The 21,285-nt window shown below is 38.1% G+C and overlaps 1 protein-coding gene across 1 annotated transcript in view; it reads left to right on the top strand.

The window, feature by feature from the left end:
* vwa8 (von Willebrand factor A domain containing 8) overlaps positions 1 to 18,636 on the top strand; it is a 159,180-nt gene extending 140,544 nt beyond the window's left edge. Inside the window, exons 41-45 of the mRNA XM_022668571.2 lie at positions 2,879 to 3,004; positions 7,121 to 7,279; positions 12,587 to 12,685; positions 14,236 to 14,474; positions 16,519 to 18,636. Of these exons, the coding sequence (XP_022524292.2) occupies positions 2,879 to 3,004; positions 7,121 to 7,279; positions 12,587 to 12,685; positions 14,236 to 14,474; positions 16,519 to 16,627 (732 nt within the window). The 3' untranslated portion in view covers positions 16,628 to 18,636. The remainder of the gene's footprint in view (positions 1 to 2,878; positions 3,005 to 7,120; positions 7,280 to 12,586; positions 12,686 to 14,235; positions 14,475 to 16,518) is intronic.
* The last annotated feature ends 2,649 nt before the right edge of the window (positions 18,637 to 21,285 follow it).

Genomic DNA, 21,285 nt, shown 5'->3' with positions numbered 1-21,285 from the left:
CCAACACCAGCAGATGACATGACTCTCCAAACCATCACTGATCATCAGTAAATTTTGAATTTCATTTGGAAATCAAGGGATTAGAGTCTGGAGGAAGAGTGAAGAGACGCACAGTCCAAACTGCTTAAGGTCTAGTCTAAAGTTTCCACAATCAGTGATGGTTTGGAGAGTCATGTCATCTGCTGGTGTTGATCCACTGTGTTTTATCAAGTCTAAAGTCAGTGCAGCACTTCATGCTTCCCTCTGCTGACAACTTTTAATGGAGATGTGAATTTCATTTTCCAGCAGGACTTGGCACACTGCCCACACTAGGGTTTTCATTGGCTGTAAGCCATAATCATCAACTTAAAGTAGATCACCCTGTGTGTAATACATCTATATAATATGAGTTTCACATTTTAAACTAAATTACTGAAATAAATTACCATTTCAGTGATATGATAAATATTTTTTGAGATGCACTAGTATATCATCAATGTACAAAACAACTGATTTTGCAACCTACAGCAGCAGCAACTGCAACCAAATGCATTTTATAACAGTATTCTGGCCATGTGTGACTGTTGACATGATTTTCTTATCATAGGGGCACTCAGCTTCAAAAAAAAAGATTCAAAGCTTTGGGTCAGAGTCAAATCAACCTTTGCTAGACAATTACCATGTTCAAACTGCTTAAAGATAATACTTCCGTGACCTTGTATAATGATTGCCAATGTCCTGCAAGCACCCAACAAATACAGTATTAAGCAGATTTAATATATCTAGACCTGTTAATGTCTTTAAATCCAGTTAGTGCAGATAAAAAGTGATTAAAGTGATTAAAGTGCAACAACTAGTTACAGTCGGTTAGAGCTCAAAATACTGGGTAAAGAGAAAGTACTGGGTGCAGAGAGTTCCACAGAGCAACAAGCTTAGGTACAAGAAAGTTTAATCTGTCTTGAATCCAACAATTAAAATAACACTTGGTTTTGAGTAGTGTAGTGTGAACATGGCTTTAGGAATTTATTTTACAGTCCTGCTATTACTGCAGCACTGTAAACCACACTGTTAAACCCTTTTAAACCATTTTACATATTATATTGGACAAATTACTTAGATTTGCAAGTTTGTGATTGCCTTTATATCAATATGTTCTTTCTCTGGATCTTTAAAATAAAATGTAATCCACTTTAGAGCTTTCTGAGTTATCACTATGTTAAAAGGCATTCGAGCATATAGAGGTATATTAAATAATGCAAGCAAGTCACATTGTGTAACAGCAATCTGCAGAGTAATATCCTAGCATTTGCTGAGCTACTTTGCACCTGGATCAGGGTCTAAACCTTCAGCGTCATCTTATTGTTCCATTGGTGAACCTCTAGGTATTTTCCTAGCTGTGAGAAATGACCTAGAATAGCCCGATGATCTCATCTGTTCCTGCGAGCTCTGGACTGTAGTAAATGTCTGGAGAGAATTACAGCAGCTCTGTGATTATTTACTCGCTGTTCCAACAGAAAGGCTGCAGCATTGTGTCTGTAGCTCTTTGTTCAGTGTTATCTGTGATTGAATGACGGGGTGACGCACAGGAGGGATCATGATCTAAATGGGAAGCACATGTGGAAATGCCTTCCTAGGTGTTTGTTGATGTTCTGCTCATTGTCCAGAGCTGCAGAGGGTAATGTGCTGTTGAGACTGCTTTAGATTGCCATTTATGTTTTATTGCTGGGATGTGGCTGATTTTCTCTTATCGCAGGGGATTTATTTAGCCTGTCTTTCACCTACTGTATACGCTCCAAACGAATACAAACACAAAATTTTCTTTTTACCTAGTTGAGTAGTTTTTGTCATAATATGGATGAGAACATTACTCAAATTTGGCTATACACTGTATACCAACTTTACCTCTTCACAACACAACGTGATGCTCTCAAACACATTAAGAAGGGAAGAAATTCAAGTAATTAACTCTTGACAAGTTCAGCACAGCTGTTAACTGAAAGCCATTTTAGGTGAACTACCTCATAACACCGACTAAGAAAATCCAGCCAAGACGTGCAAAGCTGTCATCTAAGCTTTGAGGAATCTAAAATATAAAACATATTCTGGGTTTGTTTAAAACTTTTTCTTTACTAAATAATTTCAAATTATTTTCTTCATTGTGTGGATGACTTAGTATTAATCTATAAGGCAGAAAATGTTTAAAGAATGAAAAGCTATATAAAGCCCTATTCAAATGTATTTAGAATGTATTTTAAAATGGATACATATGTGTACTTACCTTTGTCCATTTTTAAAAGTATTTCCATTTACTTCCAGAGATAAAATGCTTGTACAAGCACTTTAGCACTGTATGGGAGACAAGTAGTAAATCCAATTAAAGGATTATAGATTTATAATAGAAAAGCATTTACATTTATTTATATGTTGAGACATGCTGTATGTGTGTAGACATTGTATTTATGTGGCTTATGTAGTTCAGTTGTAGAAATTGTGATATTGTGATATCAGCTTTGTTTTGCACATCCGCACATTAAAACATTAACAATGTTAAAGAACGTCTTTAACAGAGATTTCAGTGACTGAAAATAGCCTTTTTGTCATGGACAGAGGGTCAAAAAGCAGACAAAAAAACACTGTTTTCCAAAATATCCTGATATTTGTGAGCAAGACCTTAATTTACCACTCAGATGTCTAAGGTTTATGGAGTGAAAGAGCATCATTAAAAACCTTTGGGATGAATTGGTTTGGCATTTATAATTCAAAACCGATCATACAACACTAATGCAGTCAAATCCTCACTGCAGTGTTCCAAAATCCAGTGTACAGTCTGTCCAGAATAGATTCTAGCCTAACGATTACAGTGTTTAACAGCATTTGTCTCTACTGTTTTTTTTCACAGGCTAAAGGGAAAGAGAGGCAGTGGCTGAAGAACCAGGCGCTGGGGGAGCTGGATGATGCTAAGATCATTGATGGCCTGACAGGAGAAAAAGCCATTTACAAGCGAAGAGGAGAACTGGAGCCAGAGGTGAGACACTACAGGGTGGAGTATTGTCTTTCTGTAGCTGTGAGAGCAGCAGAGCCCATGGGAGCTTCCCTCAGACAAAGAAAGTACCACAGATTGAAATTTCAGAGCCTTCACAAACTCAAGCACGTAATTGCTGCTAAGCTTGCAGTCATTCATATATCTGCTGACGTTCACACTTTTAACCGTCACTTTGGTCTCCAAGGCACTCCCCTCCTTGCTTTGATTATGACTCATATATCAAGCTGGACAGTAAACGGTGTACGTCACGCCCACAGAGGTCTACACACAAAGTAAACATTGTTATCTCTTTATACCATTCACTCCCAGACGCTATGGGATAGTGTGTAACTGACCTGTTTCACGCCGCAGCAGGATAATTTAGTAGATACTGTAGACGCTGTTAGAACTATAGCATGTGACATTTATCAGTAGCTGTGTTTACATGCATGTAAACGTATTCAGATGTTCAGAAACGTTCCCTGGTTTTCACTTGTTGCACCATACTTGTATGAAATAGGTTTTACATAAGGATGTGACGTAGTGATGTCATTTTAGAACAGGATGTCCGTAAATTTATAACAGATTAGAATCGGTGTGCCATATTGTATTGTATGCAATGATATCGCCAACATTTTTAAATATCATTAACATTATTATACCCTGAAATATCAAGCCATATCACCCACTCTGGATTATTACATTAGAGTACTACTTTTTTGCAGTTTTTATCAAAAGAAAAATTCACACTGTTCTCATTTCCCATTATATCTCTACTAGAGGCAAGAGAGACTACATCTGTCCAGTATCATTGATTTTACTTTTAATCCTGGATATATGGGTATATATGGAGTGCATTATTAGTATCATAACATTCTGGATTATTGATTTCTGTTAGAAGTCTGATAATTTTTACATTTTTATAATCTCAGTTAGGGTTGTGCCATGTCATATCGTATGCAATAATAAAATTTACATTTTATTCTGTATTTTTATTTTTTTATTATTTTTTGTCTTATTGTTTTGTCATATCGCCAAGAGTATTGTTATCGTAAAAAAAAAAAAAAAAAGTGATATCGTGGTATTATTTTAGGACCATATCACCCACCCCTACAGATAAGCATGGGATATGAAAACTTGGCTTTAATGACTGAGACAGGTATCCTGCCAACAGTGTCTTGTAACCACTAATAAAGTTTAAGAGGATGTTAACAATATTATTGCCTACTTGTAGTAATAATGAAATTTCAATTTAAAAATGAGTAACTATATGTTCATTAGAAATGGTTGATATGCTCCCAAAAATAATATCACGGTATTTCAGGGTATTTTTCCAATAACAATATTTTATGCGATATGAAAACACATACATTTTTCAAGAATATACTACTGCAACAATAAATCTTTAAGTTTTCTTAATTTATTACTTGAAAATAATATAATACTATAATACGAATTTCATACATGACAAAAAAAAAATAAAAATGTTTGTTGAAAATGTCTTGTAAACAGTAACTTACCAAGACTCTGATATTATATATAATAATAAAAATAGTGTAACAAAATCAAACAAATACATTAAATATTCTTGTTTTTGATAATATAATTTTCACAATATGGAGTTTTTCACTGTGTCCGTTTTTTGGCGATATTTTTTTGTGTTTTGTGAACAATATGATATAACACACCCCTAATTGCTCATAACACTTATGTAGGCTATAAGCAGCAATACACATTGACTGACCAGAGGCTGACAGAAGTGTCAACATTTTTTTCTGGCCTTGTGTTTTTGAGCAACTTACAACACTCGAAGATTGCTACAGCCTAAGTGTACTGAACATGTTAAGTTGTTCTTGATGCTAAGATTCTTTTCCCGAAACTGGGCCCAGATTAATGATTAATCCAGGAGTCATAATGTGATGTATACTAATATATTGAATTTATTTTTATTTACATGTTGTAACTGCTTATTAGTAGTATTTACAACCTAACTAATACCTAAATTATATACCTAAAACATCAAGCCTTATTATAAAGTACTACTAACATTGTAATTAATGTGTTGAGAATTTTGAGAATTTATTTTATTCATTTGTTCTACAGATTGTGAGAATCCACTGACACTTATTAACTATTTAGCTTTAAGCATGAAGTTGGAGCCTGTCCAGATGTGTTTCTGATTTTATCAGATGTGTGAAAGTGCTTGTTAAGAGCGCTGATGCAGATGACTGTCAATTTTTGTGAAACAGACAGTTTATTGCAAAATTCTTACAGGGTTAATATTTTTCTGTGACATTTCCAAAACTGTGTACTAGAACATAACAGATGCACTGTCTTGTGAGATACATACTTCAACAGTACAGGATTTTATCAAGAAGGAAGTTATTCAAATAAAAATATATTGTAAACTGTATGAGCATTGGGACAGGCCATTTGTTCTTATAAAGACAAACCTCTTACTTTGCTAGCTGTGATACAAACAGTTTTGTACAGAACACACTCCCAGTTTCTTATTGGGAATGTAATTGGATAGAGATGTTTACATGGCTCTTATTCTCTTATTTAATCACATTTTATGCATCTTAGCACGTTCTCGTCCACCAGTCTTACACACTGCTTTTGGATAACTTTTTGCCTTTACTCCTGGTGCAAAAATCCAAGCAGTTCAGTTTGGTTTGATGGTTTGTGATCATCCATCTTCCAGAGGTTTTCAATTTGGTAAAATCAAAGAAACTCATCATTTTTAAGTGGCATCAATTTTTTTTCCAGAGCTGTATTTAATGCAGGAGGCCCCAGACATATATCCTATCGGTCAGTACAGCACTCTTTAGCTTCCACAAAAGAACATGGGAAAAGTCATTGAGTACAATGTGTTTCTCACAAACCAAGTAATAATAATACACACAGTAATATATTTATTTTAAATGTTCATTTCTAAATTTTGCTGCTTTGGATTTAGGATTCAAAATAAAATCCAGTTGAAAATAAGAGTGAATGAGTTTAGGAATATGATGTATATTTTTAAGGGAGAAAAGTCAAAATAAATATAAGAGTTTAAAGGAAATGTGAGTGAAACAGCTTGATGAAGTAGAATGGTTGGCTGGGTGTTGTGTTTATGGTTGAAGTAGGGAATGTGCCAGTCTGTCAGGAATGTTTATATTAACTGCTCTGTGCTTAAGTTTTACTGCTTTTGTCTGGGTTTCCTCAGATTTGTCAGATTCTTTTCTTTCTCTTTGTTGACATTTGCTTTGCACGGCAGTTAAAACTGAGACAGTTCTGGGTGCTTAAAATCTTTAAATGTTTGGACACTTCTCTTCACTGTGCCCAGAGTGTTTGTTTTAGTAATGAACTGGATTAGGAATAAAAATGTTCCTGGATCTAGAATCTAAAAAAGAGACCTGCAGTGAAGCAAACAACAAAGTACATGCACTAAAATGATAGATACTCACTCATATCTAAAAAAATATTTTGTTTCTAACCACCTTTAGACACCCTAAAACTTTTCTTTTAACCTTGTCCTATTTTTATGTGTTATTATTCTTCATTGAAGCATTATTTCAGTTAGTTTAATTATTATTATTATTTTTTTTTATTATCCACCAATAATTGCAATAAATGATATTAGTGTCAAATTAAGCCACTGATTTAAGGGTAATTTAATAACATAATAATGCTAAGAAAAACATAATAGGCAACAATGGGTCAGCAAAAATGAAGTAAATAACATAATTAAAGGACTACATAATAATAATAATAATAATAATAATAATAATAATAAACTAAAATAGCATTAGTGACAAGCCTTTTATTATTATTAGATATACTATGTTATGTTACTGCTTAATATCCCTTATTGATTTTTTATTTAAAAATTTATATTTTTTTTATTTCTTTGATTTTTCTGTCAGCTTATTTATGCAGTTTCTTCATTTAACTAACCTGATTAAGCTCTGATTTGTATTTCTTTTCAATCTCTTTAAGTTAAAGTAAATGTGTGGCTGCTTTAAAAATAAGGATTACCCTCTATTTATTTCCAATTGATTCATGTGTAAATGTTTTTTGTGTTTAATGACCATGTTCTCTGTCTGTCTGTCTGTCTGTCTGTCTGTCTGTCTGTAGTTGGGCACACCCCAGCAGAAGCCCAAGCGTCTGCGTCTGCTAGCCGATGTGTCAGGCAGCATGTACCGCTTTAACGGAGTGGACGGTCGGCTGGAGCGCTCGATGGAGGCCGTGTGTATGGTGATGGAGGCTCTGGAAAGCTACGAGCACAAGTTTAAGGTGGGTAACAGTGTTTTAGAGGAGCTGGGGATGGATTATGGAAAGACAATGATGGTATACTGTAACATGTTCCCACCCCGCCCACTTACTCTCAGTTTGCATCAGGCTGCAAAACTAGCAAAAGACCAAACAGAAGTGAAAAGTGTATTTATTTACAGTACACTGTCTCCATACCAACGCACCACGGAAACAGCAGCTGTATTTACTTCCTCTGCTCTGCTGCGTAATGGGGGGGTATCCCGGCTGCTGACACACTGTGGTGGAGGTTGCTATTGGTAACAGGACTGATGGAGCTGAAGATATATTTACAACGGTCACACGTTTCAGTCAGAGTTGTGACTACAGTAACAGATATTCAGGGTTAATCCTCAGTGGTTCCTCTTTCTCACACTCTCTCTCATTCTTTCTTTCTCACACTCTTTTTATCTTCCTTCTGTTTTCTGTCTGTCTCTCACCCTCTCTAACCAGCTCTCTCTATAATCCCCTCACTCACTTTCTCTTTATATGTTCCTGTCTCACTCTCTCTCTCCCTCTTTAACCAGCTCTCTTTCATCCCCTCACTCACTTTCTCTTTATATCTTGATGTCTCACTCTTTCTCTTCCTCTCTAACCGTCTCTCTCATCCCCTCACTCACTTTCTACATATCTTGACGTCTCACTCTCTCTCTCCCTCTCTAACCGTCTCTCTCATCCCCTCACTCACTTTCTCCATATCTTGCTGTCTCACTCTCTCTCATCCCCTCACTCACTTTCTCCATATCTTGACGTCTCACTCTCTCTCTCCCTCTCTAACCGTCTCTCTCATCCCCTCACTCACTTTCTCCATATCTTGCTGTCTCACTCTCTCTCATCCCCTCACTCACTTTCTTCATACCTTGCTGTCTCACTCTCTCTCTCGCCCTCTCTAACCGGCTCTCTCTTATCCCCTCACTCACTTTCTCCATATCTTGCTGTCTCACTCTCTCTCATCCCCTCACTCACTTTCTTCATACCTTGCTGTCTCACTCTCTCTCATCCCCTCACTCACTTTCTCCATATCTTGCTGTCTCACTCTCTCTCTCGCCCTCTCTAACTGGCTCTCTCTCATCCTCTCGCTCACTTTCTCTATATCTTGCTGTCTCACTCTCTCTTTCTCCCTCTCTAACCAGCTCTCTCTTATCCCCTCACTCACTTTCTCCATATCTTGATGTCTCACTCTCTTTCTCCCTCTCTAACTGTCTCTCACTCATCCCCTCACTTACTTTCTCCATACCTTGCTGCCTCACTCTCTCTCATCCCCTCACTCACTTTCTCCATATCTTGCTGTCTCACTCTCTCTCTCGCCCTCTCTAACCGGCTCTCTCTTATCCCCTCACTCACTTTCTCCATATCTTGATGTCTCACTCTCTCTCTCCCTCTCTAACCGTCTCTCACTCATCCCCTCACTTACTTTCTCCATATCTTGCTGTCTCACCCTCTCTCACAAGCTCTCTTTCATCCCCTCACTTACAATCTCCCTATCTTGCTGTCTCACTCTCCCTCTCTAACCGGCTCTCTTTCATCCCCTCACTCACTTTCTCTATATCTTGCTGTCTCACTCTCTCTCATCCCCCCACTCACTTTCTATATATCTTGCTGTCTCACTCTCTCTCTCGCCCTCTCTAACCGTCTCTCTCTCATCCCCTCACTCACTTTCTATATATCTTGCTGTCTCACCTTTTCTCACTTTGTCCTTTTCTTGCCTTCTTTTCCTTTTCTCTGTCCTGTTATATACTGCTCTCTCTCTCTGTCTCACTTTCTTTCCTTAATTATCCCACTGTCTCTTCCTTTCCTTCGCTCACTATGTCCCTAACCCCCTTTACCCTGCCTTTTTCTCTCTCTCACCCTCTCTATTCACTCTTTCCTTGTGTCTCACACTCTTTCTCTTTCCGCTTCTGCTGTGTCTCTCTCATTTACTCCATATCCATCTCTCTCTCTCTCTCTCTCTCTCTCTCTCTCTCTCTCTCTCTCTCTCAGTGTCTCTCTGTCTGAAGCGTGTCCAGCTGCTGGCTGGTGTGCAGGATTCAGTGAATCACTGTGTTACTGGAAGCTGCTCCCCCGTGTAGCGACAGAAGCACAAAGCCGATCTGTTGTCTTTCTTTTTATTTCCATCTTTGCGAGTCAGTGGGAGTAGTAATGTGGAAGGTCGGGGGGATTGGGGGGGGTCTCGCAGGGTTGTATTATGTCACTGAAAATAAATGCAGAGCACAGAGCCGTGTTCTGTTCCTGAGCTTACAGAAGATCTAATTCAGCATGAGTCGAGGTTAACTGGGACTTAGATAAGTGGGGCGAAAGGAAGACAGATACATGAGACCACAGCGCGCATGTGTGTGTGTGTGTGTGTGTGAAGGGGACCACCAGACATTACGGCCCCATGCATCCCCTTACTGTCTTATATATGCATCCAGCTGCCCTTTCATGTATCTGTCTTGCGATGTCACTTACGTAAGACACATTATATAAAGCTCATCCGCTTCTGTGACAAGAGTGCAGCTCATGCATACATCTGTCAGCTGACACTTACTCTTTGACCCACTGTCAGAACATACCTGTAAAGTTGTCACATGAGTAACTTGTGGGAGAGCTTACGTGTTATTCTTCTGATCTGACAGGAAGACAGTGTTGAGTATGCACTGAGATTAGTCAGTTAGTTAATTAGATGATATTTAATGTTCTTTATCCTCCAAAATCTTCAGTTTGAGCTCAAGGTTAAGAATACTTTTACTGCCACACAAAAACCCTGTAATTACTCCTGTAATTACAAATAATGGGCTTAGATTAAGAGGTATAAATCTCTAGGCACCTCACAATTCAGTTTGTATTTATTTTGTGTGCTAATATATGATTATAAAACATTGATTATGATGCAGCCCCAAATCAGAAAGGTACAAAAAGTGCTAATAAAGACAAACATGCTTTTGTACATTTTATCTGACAAGAAATATCGTAAAATGTTTATAAACAATGTTTCTTAAAGAAATTTTGGAAGGGATTCACATATTTCGCCATCATGATATCATTATATAATTATTTCAAGGACAATCAGGAGGAATTTTGGTGTATATGTTGAACCTCCATTATCTATGATCCCCCAAATCTTTGTAAAGCACTGAAATGCAGAGCTACACCACCTAAAACCCTTAACACCTCCCTCCCCTCCCTGGGTGTGTTGATTATGAAAAAAAGTACCCCAACTTTTTAGGACAATACACCATGAAAAACAAAATATAGATTATTTTCACACATGCCATTAAAAATAGATTAAAAATGTCTTCATAGCTTGGAGTGCATCCTTCCAGGCATTGATAATTCTTGATTCGGCGCCATGCATACGAGCGACCGACAGCTCCATCGAAATGATATGAAGCATTGACAAAAAACACTGACACCTATAGATATGATCCGGAGTATTCCATCGACTGACTAGCATTTTTTACTGCTGTTACAGCACAAAGTAAAAGTATATTTGCTGCATTGAAAAGGCAAGGAAGGAGAAATAATTCAAATGAAAAATAAGAGCAGAGCATGAAGTATTTTAGTCTAATACAGCTAAGAGATCCGCAGAAATCTGATGCCAACAATCCTGAACTTTATCACAAAACCAAACGTAATGCAGAAAAGTGCCAAACTTCCCTGAGGAGCATAGCTTTTAATGCTGGGATTGGAATAAATGCACATGAAATCATCTTAGTGGTTTTAAATAAAATCTCAGAAAATTCTGGATCTTCTAAGACAAGATATTTGGACCAGACTGCACACAGCCCAAGCTGTTTATAAGAGGCTTTAATTAAAAAAGTATAAATCTTGGAGGCTGTGCAAGACTGGCTAATGGAATAGACCAATTCAAGCACTGGATGGGCAGATTAAAGTAGCAGATACCTAAAGAAAAAAGTAAATAAAAATTCTCTCTGATATCTTGGAAAGACATTAAGCCAATTTAATCACACATATCACCTAGAGTACAAACTCTGCTCTTCCATTGGGGACAGCAGAAAAGAAGCCTTATGTTAACCATGGGCTCTGAGGCTTCCGGGATGGAGTGTGAACAGTTTATTGTGATCAAATGAATCAGTACTGTGCCACAACATCTTTTAAGTGTTGTTAAAAGGAATGTAAAGATTAGAGTAATGTTGTAGTCAGTGATTTACATTCCAGTTTTTTTTAGAATTCATTTTCAGGCATGAAATGCAGAAATATATGTGTGTAAACAAATAATATGTATTTGAACAGACCAAGCATTAAAATATATAAGAAATATCCTGGTTGCATGCTGTCTGCAAAAATTACAAGTCAAAAGAAAGATTTTGAAACACTGCATTTGTTTGGGATTTGCATTTTCCATACTATCTCAACTTTTTCTGATTAGCATATTCTGATATTAGATTTTCCCTCGGTAGTCCAAATGTTGTGAGTAAAACTGCTAAAAATGCAGTTTGTATATCAAACCAACATGTTATCTAACACTGAAAATATAATTCTGAAACTGGTTATGAAACACTGTGGAGGGGTTTTTAAAAAAAAGAAAAAGACTAAAATAACCCACTGATTCATCCTGCACTTTTACATCTGTTAAGTAATCAGTAATTTGTGTAACTTCTGCTTCTTGTTTCTGTATTCTCAGTGTCAGCATGATGTACTTTATGGAAATTTTAACACTTTCAGACGTGCACACGAAATCAATTTTAAAATGCCAAATTTGTTCAGGTTTAGAGGTAATTTCTAAAGTGGCTTCTCTGTATATCCACTGTGCACTTTATTAAGATCTTTATTAATTGACTAGTTATTAATTTATTAAACTGTAGTGGGCTGGGAAAAAATCTTATTTTGGTGCTAAACATGTTAGTATATTTGCTAAAAAAAAACACATAATCAGATCAGAGCATCAGAGCATATACAACAACATTTTAGCAGAGTGTTAGCAGAGCCAGACCCAGCTTTAAAGAATGTTTTTAAATCTGATTTGCCAGGTATTACATCACTTCCTGTGTGCTACATGTTTACCGGTCCCCAGAAAACATTCAAAATGTTTAGAAATTTTAAGATTTCTTCTTTAAACACAATTGCAAAGTAAGATATGAGACATATCGATGATGTTTTATACAGTGACCACCATACCTTAAAGGGTTAACAAGTGGAAAAGTGTTTTAAAATGTGAAAAATGTGAACGACTCTCTTTTTATATGTTTGTTATTCTCTGGATGGAATTTGTAGTTGTTTGCATGTGTGTGTGTTCTTTCCATTGTACATGAAGATCACCTCTTTCCCCTTTCCTGTTTTTCTGCTCTTTAGTATGACATCGTGGGCCACTCAGGAGATGGCTTTGATATAGAACTGGTGAAATGTGACAAAGTGCCCAAGAACAATAAGCAGAGGCTGAGGGTTTTAAAGGTATGTAGCCTGCCTGTGCAGCACGTGCTCTCTCTCATGTTCTCTCCCTTTGTTTGTTTGTAAAGCTGTTTCCTGAGGAGCCTTTTTAGGAGAAAAGGCCGTTCTTCTGATCATGGGGGTGAATGCAGACAGATCAAATCATAACAGTTAATTCCGTGGTGATGCCGCATTCACGTCTAGTGAAACACTCTTAGTCAGGTTTAGATTTTGAAATTTATATAATCTGCAGTCCAGAGGTTCACTGCCACAGCATGCTCTGTTTAGCAATCAGGGATTTAAGATAATCTGATGAAGAGAATAAATAAAGCATGAGTAATCCACACTTTAGTCACACACCTGACAGTACAAGCTGATATTTTTAGTGACATCACTCAGGCTGTGGATTTTTTTTTTTTGTGGACACACCTCAACCAAACATCTGTAAACACTGCAGTCTAATATATTTTATTATTGTGATATACAGTACCAGTTAAAATTTGGACACCTCTTCTCATTCATTGTTTCCTTTGTTCTTTACATGATTTTTTGCATTGTAAATGATTTAATATTGAAGATATTAAAGCTGTGCAGGAACGCATGCAGAATATATTTTATAAACAAAAAGTGGTAAACAAACCAGAATATGTTTTATACTGTAAGATTTTTTTAGGTACCATATTTCGCTTTGATGAGGGAGAGTCACCTGGAATAGTTTTCTAAGCTTCTTGAATGAGTTCCTGGAGGTGCTGAACAATTGTTGCTGCTTTTTTTCACGCTGTGAAGCTCTAGCTCATCCTAAATCACAATCTCAGTTGATCAGGTTTAGGTCAGGGGTTTGTGGAGGACAATTTTTGTTTTTGTTTACGCCATATGTGCCCCTTAATTTCTTTAAAATTAATCTACAATGTAGAAAATAAATTAAATAAAAGAAATAAATATAATAAAATAAAAAAAACAATGAATGAGACTGGTACTGTACTTTAGGCATTTAAATAAATAAAAGTGTTATTATATGCTAGTGCTGTTCAAGTTTAAAGGTTTTAAATAAGTAGTAGGGCATTAAAAGACTGGGATTTTACAGTATTTTAAGTTGATGTTTTAATCTTGAGGCAGATAATAATAAATGTAAAAAAAATAATTGTAAACAGATAATTACACCATATTAATTAAGGGAGAACCTTCAGATCTGCCTACAGATTTATGGAAATTAAAAAATATATTTGCCCATGATTTTATTTTATTTTATTTATTATTTAAAGTGAAATGATGCTTGGTTTTATCCACTGCAGTATTATATAATTATTTTTTTTATTAATTCTGAAATTTTCATTAGTATTATTGGTTGAGATGGTAGCTTAACCAGGATTTAAACAGTTGTTGGAAACAGTGGCAAAGGAAAGAGAAACTGTTATGTAAAAGGCGTGTATTTTAGGTGTATTTTACGTAAGCAGTCTTGTTCAAAATTTGGAGACTTGTTTTTGATTTTGTACATGACAACAAGCAAACTGAACACATTGGGGGAAATAATGTTAAAACTTTGCACTCTGTCTCTGTCTGTGTCCCGTCCCCAGACCATGCATGCTCACTCTCAGTTCTGTATGAGTGGAGATTACACGCTGGAGGGCACGGAGCATGCTGTTAATCAGCTGGCGCGTGAGGAGGCAGATGAGCATTTTGTCATCGTGCTGAGTGATGCTAACCTGGAGCGCTACGGCATCAGTCCTGACCGCTTCGCCCGCGTGCTCACCAGCAACCCGCAGGTCCACGCCTTCGCCATCTTCATCGGCTCTCTCGGAGATCAGGCAGACAGGTGAGCTCATTTGTACCCACACACACACAGAGGCTACATTCACATTACAAAGTTCACTCAATTATTGTGTTTTCTTCAGATCGGCTTTTTAGATTACATCCATAAATGTAATGGATTGGATCTGTTCCTGAAACGTCACACGTGCACATTAATATTCCTACACACAATGCCTCTGTAGTTTTGCTGATGTGCTGGTGTTGTGCCAGAATCCATCTTCCTGCCAGAATCTGACTCCTCTTAAGCAATGTCCTGTTATTTGTTGTGAAGCAAAACTTCTTTTATAAAATAGCATATTTATAGTTATTTTAAATAAGAAACAACAGGAGACTCAAGAGTAATCCTACTGTCTGACAAATCTGCTTACATCAAGGAGAACTGGCACAAGCATATGTGTACAGGCAAAAAGATGCATAAAATCTAATCCAGGTCATAAATCTGATACATATCCAATCTAGGAATATACAGCTCTGGAAAAAAATAAGAGACCACTTAAAAATGATGATTGGTAAAAAAAAATTGAAACCCTCTGGAATATAATATAATCAAGAGGAAGATGGATGATCACAAGCCATCAGACCAAGCTGAACTGTTTGATTTTTTGCACCAGGAGTGACATAAACTTATCCAAAAGCAGTGTGTAAGACTAGTGGAGGAGAACATGCCAAGATGCATGAAAACTGGGATTAAAGTCCAGGGTTATTCCACCAAATATTGCTTTCTGAACTCTTAAAACTTTGTGAATAAAAACTTATTTGCTTTGCATTCTTTGAGGTCTGAAAGCTCTGCATCTTTTTTGTTATTTCACCCATTTCTCATTTTCTGCAAATAAATGCTCTAAATGACAAATTTCTTTATTGGAATTTGGCAGAAATGTTGTTTATAGTTTATAGAACAAAACAGCAAAGTTCATTTTACTCAAACATATAGCTATAAATAGCAAACTCAGAGAAACTGATTCAGAAACTGAAGTGGTCTCTTAATTTTTTCCAGAGCTTTATGTGAATGTGACTCAAATCTGAAAAAATCTATCAGATTTTAATGTATCAGATTTTAATACCACATATGAAAGTGGTCCAAATTTCTTTCTAATTGAGACACTTTTACCTGCTGTTTGAATGTAACTATTAATGCAAACAATTGGATTTGATTCATTTTAGCCTTTTAATGTGAATGTAGCCAAACACACACACACACACACCTTGAATATACACTCCATTGTTTGTCTGAAATTCATCAAGATTAAATGAGGCCACATTTGTAGAAAGCATTTGACAACAGTGTCCTAAATACTATGACTAAATTAAGGTCTGAGCATGTCGTACCCAGACTGAGCTATGTAGTGACATGGCTTTGGGTGTAAAAATACAAATGTTAAATTATATTGGTAATTACATCCTTAGGACTGATCTTTTAAGAACAACAAAAGAGAGCTTTGATATTTAATTATATATATATGCTTTTCTTCAGGCATTTTATCACTTTGTTGTGGCCTGTGTGGTTAAAAAGGCTCCTAAGGCTCGCAGGCCCAATGAAAGAGTGCAGCGTATTGACTCATGTAAATGGCCTGTTGTTTTGTTTTGCGGGGCGGCAAAGGCACATGGGAGGAATATGCCGACACGAGTGTGATGCCACTGCGGCGGTCAGAACACATTTTGCACGGCCTTAATCTGGGCCCGCACTGACTCCTCTCTTTTCAGGCCCTCCGTGATTTAAAGGGCAGCTCTTTCAGTACATGTGTCCTTCTCAAGGGACAGAATGACAGTAATGAATGGTCAGTGGAAAGGAAAAAAGGGGGCAGGGGGGTGAAAGGAGTGGGGCGTCACTCCTTTCCACTCTTGTAGCCCCCATTTTCCCCCCAACAGGCCTTTGTCCCAAGCCCCTGCCTCCTACAAAAGAGCCTGTGTGAATGACAGCCTTTGTCGACCCATTGAGGAGTAGGAGCTCACTTTGATTGCAAGCGAAAGCACATTTGCATTGGTAATGTTTTTTTCTGGGGGGTTGGTTTGGGCTGTGGGGGGGTCTTTTCTCTGTGTCCGACATCCAGGCTCCAGAGGACCCTGCCGGCAGGACGTTCTTTTGTAGCCATGGACACCAAGCAGATCCCTCAAATCCTACAACAGATCTTCACCTCCACCATGCTGTCCAATGCCTGAGCAGCCCCATCTGAAATACTGCCACCCATACTCCACTCTGGATCTGGGTGGGCGTTCTCCTGACCTGTACTGACGTCAAGGCCTCTCCAGCACTACACGTTCCAGTTTCTGCCACACAACTGTTTATATCTGCAGGGGAGGCTATGATGGTTGGGTTGGCACATTTAAAATTTTAACTGTTAATTTTGAACTGCTTAAACTGTAGCCGCATAAGGCATATTATCCAGTAACATCCTGAAGTAAAAAAAAGAGGTTTAGTCAAGACTGTTCAATGATTCAATAATTTATTGATGTGTTATATTAATTTACTGCTGTTGCTGTTAGTTTACTGTTGTTGTTTTTGATAATTTGCTGCTGTTAATACATTGAATTAATCTGGACTGTTAATGTGTTCATTCTTTTCATTTGTTTGGTCTATCAATCTAAAACACAGCATTCATATCCAACTGTAATGTCTGACCTTTCACCCTGTTATAAGAGATCAGTATTGCGCAAGCCCTGGTGTTTATCTGGGCTTTCCCAGGAGCCTCTCCTCACCTCGTGATTGCAAAGTGGACACATCCTGTGAGGGAGAGGCTGAGGGAGAGAAACATCCCACCCCTCCTTCAGTCACCCACCCCTGAGTATGTCCCATAAAGCTCTCCTTCTCATCTAGAGAAACAAGAACCTCAAGTGCAATTTTACACCACGTTCCTGAGCCACGCCACCTCCAGTGTCCAGCAACGTGCTAGCTTCAGTGCACCTCATCATCTTATCATCTTTCACACCATGAGAAGGAAGTGATTGACAGCGTGAGGCATGAGTCTCTTATGATCTGCCTGCCATGAATACTTTACTTGGCGCTTGGCGTCGGTGCAGGATTGGAAACAGCAGTTCACGTTAAAGGGAAAAGCAGCAGCAGCTCACTCACTTCACTAGCCAGATAAAGTGTGTGTTGTTTTGGCAGACAGAGCTGAGGGTATTTTTACCTCTCTGGATTACATCCCTCTGCATGTCCTGTTTTTTTAATGAACTTGAGCGAGCTTTTTTTTTTTTTTTTAAACCCCTCCACTTCCTGTCTCCTCTGACCTGTTGGCTTTAGCGGTCGGCAGTAGCGGCGCAGATTGGAATGTTGCCACCCTGACCCTTGGCATTCCCCACATGACTGCATGCACTACTTCATTGCCGCCTGCGTAGGTCCCGCAGTCCCCTCCTCCCCGGCCCAGAAATCCTCGGCTCTTTCGGGATGCGTGTGTGTTTCCTGTGCGTCCTGTGCTCAGTGTATGTCAACAGAGCGGCCCTTTTCCTTCCTGCGCTGCTGCTGGATGCTCTGAAGCCCCAGCCGGGCCTCCACGCACCTCTCCACATTTCTTCTTCAGGAGGGCCACAGGATTCCAACTCTTAGGCTCCGGCTGCACCACAGTGGTCGGGTGTTGCTGGGGAGAAAGTAGGATTGTAATTTATAGGTGCTGGCCAAGTAGTTGCTGTGGAGAGAGAATGAGAGAGAGACAGAAAGAGAGAGAGAGAGACAGCAGGTGGCAGGAACAGGGAGTGTGTGTGTGTGTGTGTGTGTGTGTGTGTGTGTGATGGAGGAAAAAGATGGATTTGGCTGCTGGTCACGTGTGTTTTCATACAAAACAGTGGGTTGTGTGTAGTGGAGCAGCTCTGCAGTGCATTTAAGGGCAAAAACCCAAAGAGGAAGAGAAGGAAAATGTTTGTTAGTGTGTGTGTGTGTGTGTGTGTGTGTGTGTGTGTGTACAAACATCTGTGGATAAGCCACTACACTTGCCAAACGCAAGCTGAATTCATTAGTCACTATTCTAAGACTACCACTGTTCATACTTCATAGTAACTGCATAGATTGGTTTAACTCTATACAATGCATTACATTCTTCAAGATCCACTCAGATGTTTCCAGAGATTGTTTCATGGATGTATGATGTGCTTACGTACATGGTCATATCCTGTGATTGTAAAATGGTCTGTTAATAGAGATTAAATCAACTGTCTACTGAGAATTTTAAAAAAAAGAGATCAAATAAAGCTTCACAATAAGCACTGTTGTCTTCACTTGACCTCTGGGAATTAAAAGGAAAAGGTGGGAAATATGACTGGAGCTGCATTCTATACCTTTTCATCTTTAGCAGCGCCCTGCTGACTGTGTTATGTTTGATATTTGAAGCACAACCAGTATTTTTCCTCTACAGTTTTTTAGTATCAGTGAAACTAGGAAGAAATGCCAGCAGGGACAAACCAAAAGTAGCAGGTACAAGTTTATTTTTACACTTACATTAATATTTGAAACAAAATAAAACATTCAGCATCACCTTTCACGCTTGGTATCAGTTAACTTACTGTATTTTTTGCACTATAAGGTGTGCACATTTTACCAGTCAGGTTGTAAGAAGCAGTTTCAGTTTAGTTCTCCAGCAGTATTAGCATTAGCTGCTAACCGCACTAAGTGCTAGCTCTTTGGCTGTCCAGAGGGTGAGTATTATCGGGCTGTAGCCTGCTGCTAACCCTGGCTAGCACTGGTGAAACAACGTTAGCATTAGCCGCTAACCACAGTGCTAGCTCTTTTGCTGTTCAGAGGTGAGTATGTCAGACTGTAACCTGGACATTTACCATGTTAAAAGAAGCTACGTGGGACAAACCGCTAGTTAATATCGTCCTGGCTCAACAGAACCCTCAGGGTTCTTCAGTGTAGCTCTGTCAGGTGGCATTAGCCGCTAACCGATTTAGTGGAAATCTGCAAATCTAAGGTTTCTGTAAATAAACGAAAGCATTTTACTCACCCAAATAAACAGTTTTCAGGAGAAAAATCTGTAGATTTAAATCCAGCGCTCGTTTGACTTGTCTAACTTGTTTTGTTTACTTAGCTTAGCTTTACAGACCTCCTTATGCGCCTTAGCTTAGCTTTACAGGTCTCGATATGCGCCTTATGTATAATAACAGACCATAAAATAGACGTTTATTGATAGTGTGCCTTATAATCGGGAGTGACTTATAGTGTAAAAAATATTGTAGTTAACAACCTTCAGAAACTGTTTTTTAATTTTTTTCAAGCTGAAAAACACTGTTAAAAAAGCTGTACAGCTGTATAGTTTAGTAACTTTAGCTAAGCTAGCTTAGCTGTGGCATTTGCTTGTTTATCTGTCTTTCACTGTTTAAATTTTTAGCTTAAATTTAATATACTACTGTCAAAACCTTGTAGCTATGGCTCAGTGAGAAATTAAATAATGCTCATATGGTGAGTCATAAGGTACTCAACAAGTGTGTCAACAAGCAGATCTGGGGAGCCATCGCATACAACATGGTTTTGGTTGGGGTGGAAGGGTTGGACAGAGTGTGGACCACTGACAGCTGTTTTTATGTAAGAATAGTGGCGTCTCTGACTGTGTAGCATGTACAGTAAGTAGCACAAGCCATCAAAGCCTTTTCACTGCCGTTTCATAGACAGAAGGGCAGTTTTGCCTTATTTTGCGTCACTTTTTCCGTCTGCTATGGAACAAAATGAAGGATCACCAGTTCTGTCGACTGCCTTTTACTGTCCTGCCCCAGGGCTATTCCATTACATCTACCTCCAGGATGGTTATGATTATAATTATATAGCGCAGTTAATGCACACTTCTCCGCTTTCTCTTAAGCCAAGCTCTGAAAATATATACCCATTATTTCTTTACTCTTTTCCCCTCTTTCATCTTCCTTTCCTCGCAAGTCTCCATGACTTTGCCATCCCAGTGAGAATGACTACAGTGAATGGAGTCTGGAATTATGTTGATCATTTGTCCAGATAAGCTGAATGTGGTGCATAGTACCCTGAGCTAGTGGTTGCTGTTTAATTGCCACTGGTTTAAACTTTATCGCTTGCAGTGCAGCTTTTGCCTACTCTGAATGACCTGGAGTATCTGCCTGCTGGAGTGGTGGTGAAGTACAGAGTTTATGGCTAATTATTTACTTAACTCAAGTTTGCCAGTCAAGGTCAGTCTTCAGAATCCTGGCTGTCAGCATTTTATTACTAAAGCAAATTATGTGAAGAGTTTAACATCTAGTCATGCATTCTGTTGTTATTTTAGGAATGCTCCTGATATTAGTACAAATACCAAACAATGTATGTATTATATAAAACAGAAAATTGTGAGTTTATTTGTCTTAGTTCAACAATTTTATTTTTTTTCATTTACAAATTCTGAAACAGAAGTTGGGACTGTATTAAAAATATTTTTCTTTTACTTTGACTTTTATTTCACTGCTGACAGTAGGAACCCAAGACATTTCATAATTTATCTGGACAAATTCATTACATTTTTATTGTACATTCATTCCTGCATTTCGTGCTTATGGAACATTTGAAATAAAGTTGAGACGGTAAAGCTAACCTCTGGAATATATTCAAGAGGAAGATGGATGATCACAAGCCATCAAACCAAGCTGAACTGCATGTTTTTTTTTGCACCAGGAGTGGCATAAGGTTATACAAAAGCAGTGTGTAAGACTGGTGGAGAAGAACATGCCAAGATACATGAACACTGGGATTAAAAACCAGGCTTATTCCACCAAATATTAATTTCTGAACTCTGAATTCTGAATGAATATGAACTTGTTTTTGTCTTTGCATTATTTGAGGTCTGAAAGCTCTGCAACTTTTTTGTTATTTCACCCATTTCTCATTTTCTGCA

This window comes from Astyanax mexicanus, chromosome 11, assembly GCF_023375975.1.
Source record: "Astyanax mexicanus isolate ESR-SI-001 chromosome 11, AstMex3_surface, whole genome shotgun sequence".
Lineage (NCBI taxonomy): Eukaryota > Metazoa > Chordata > Actinopteri > Characiformes > Acestrorhamphidae > Astyanax > Astyanax mexicanus.
This window is presented reverse-complemented; position numbering and strand designations above follow the sequence as displayed.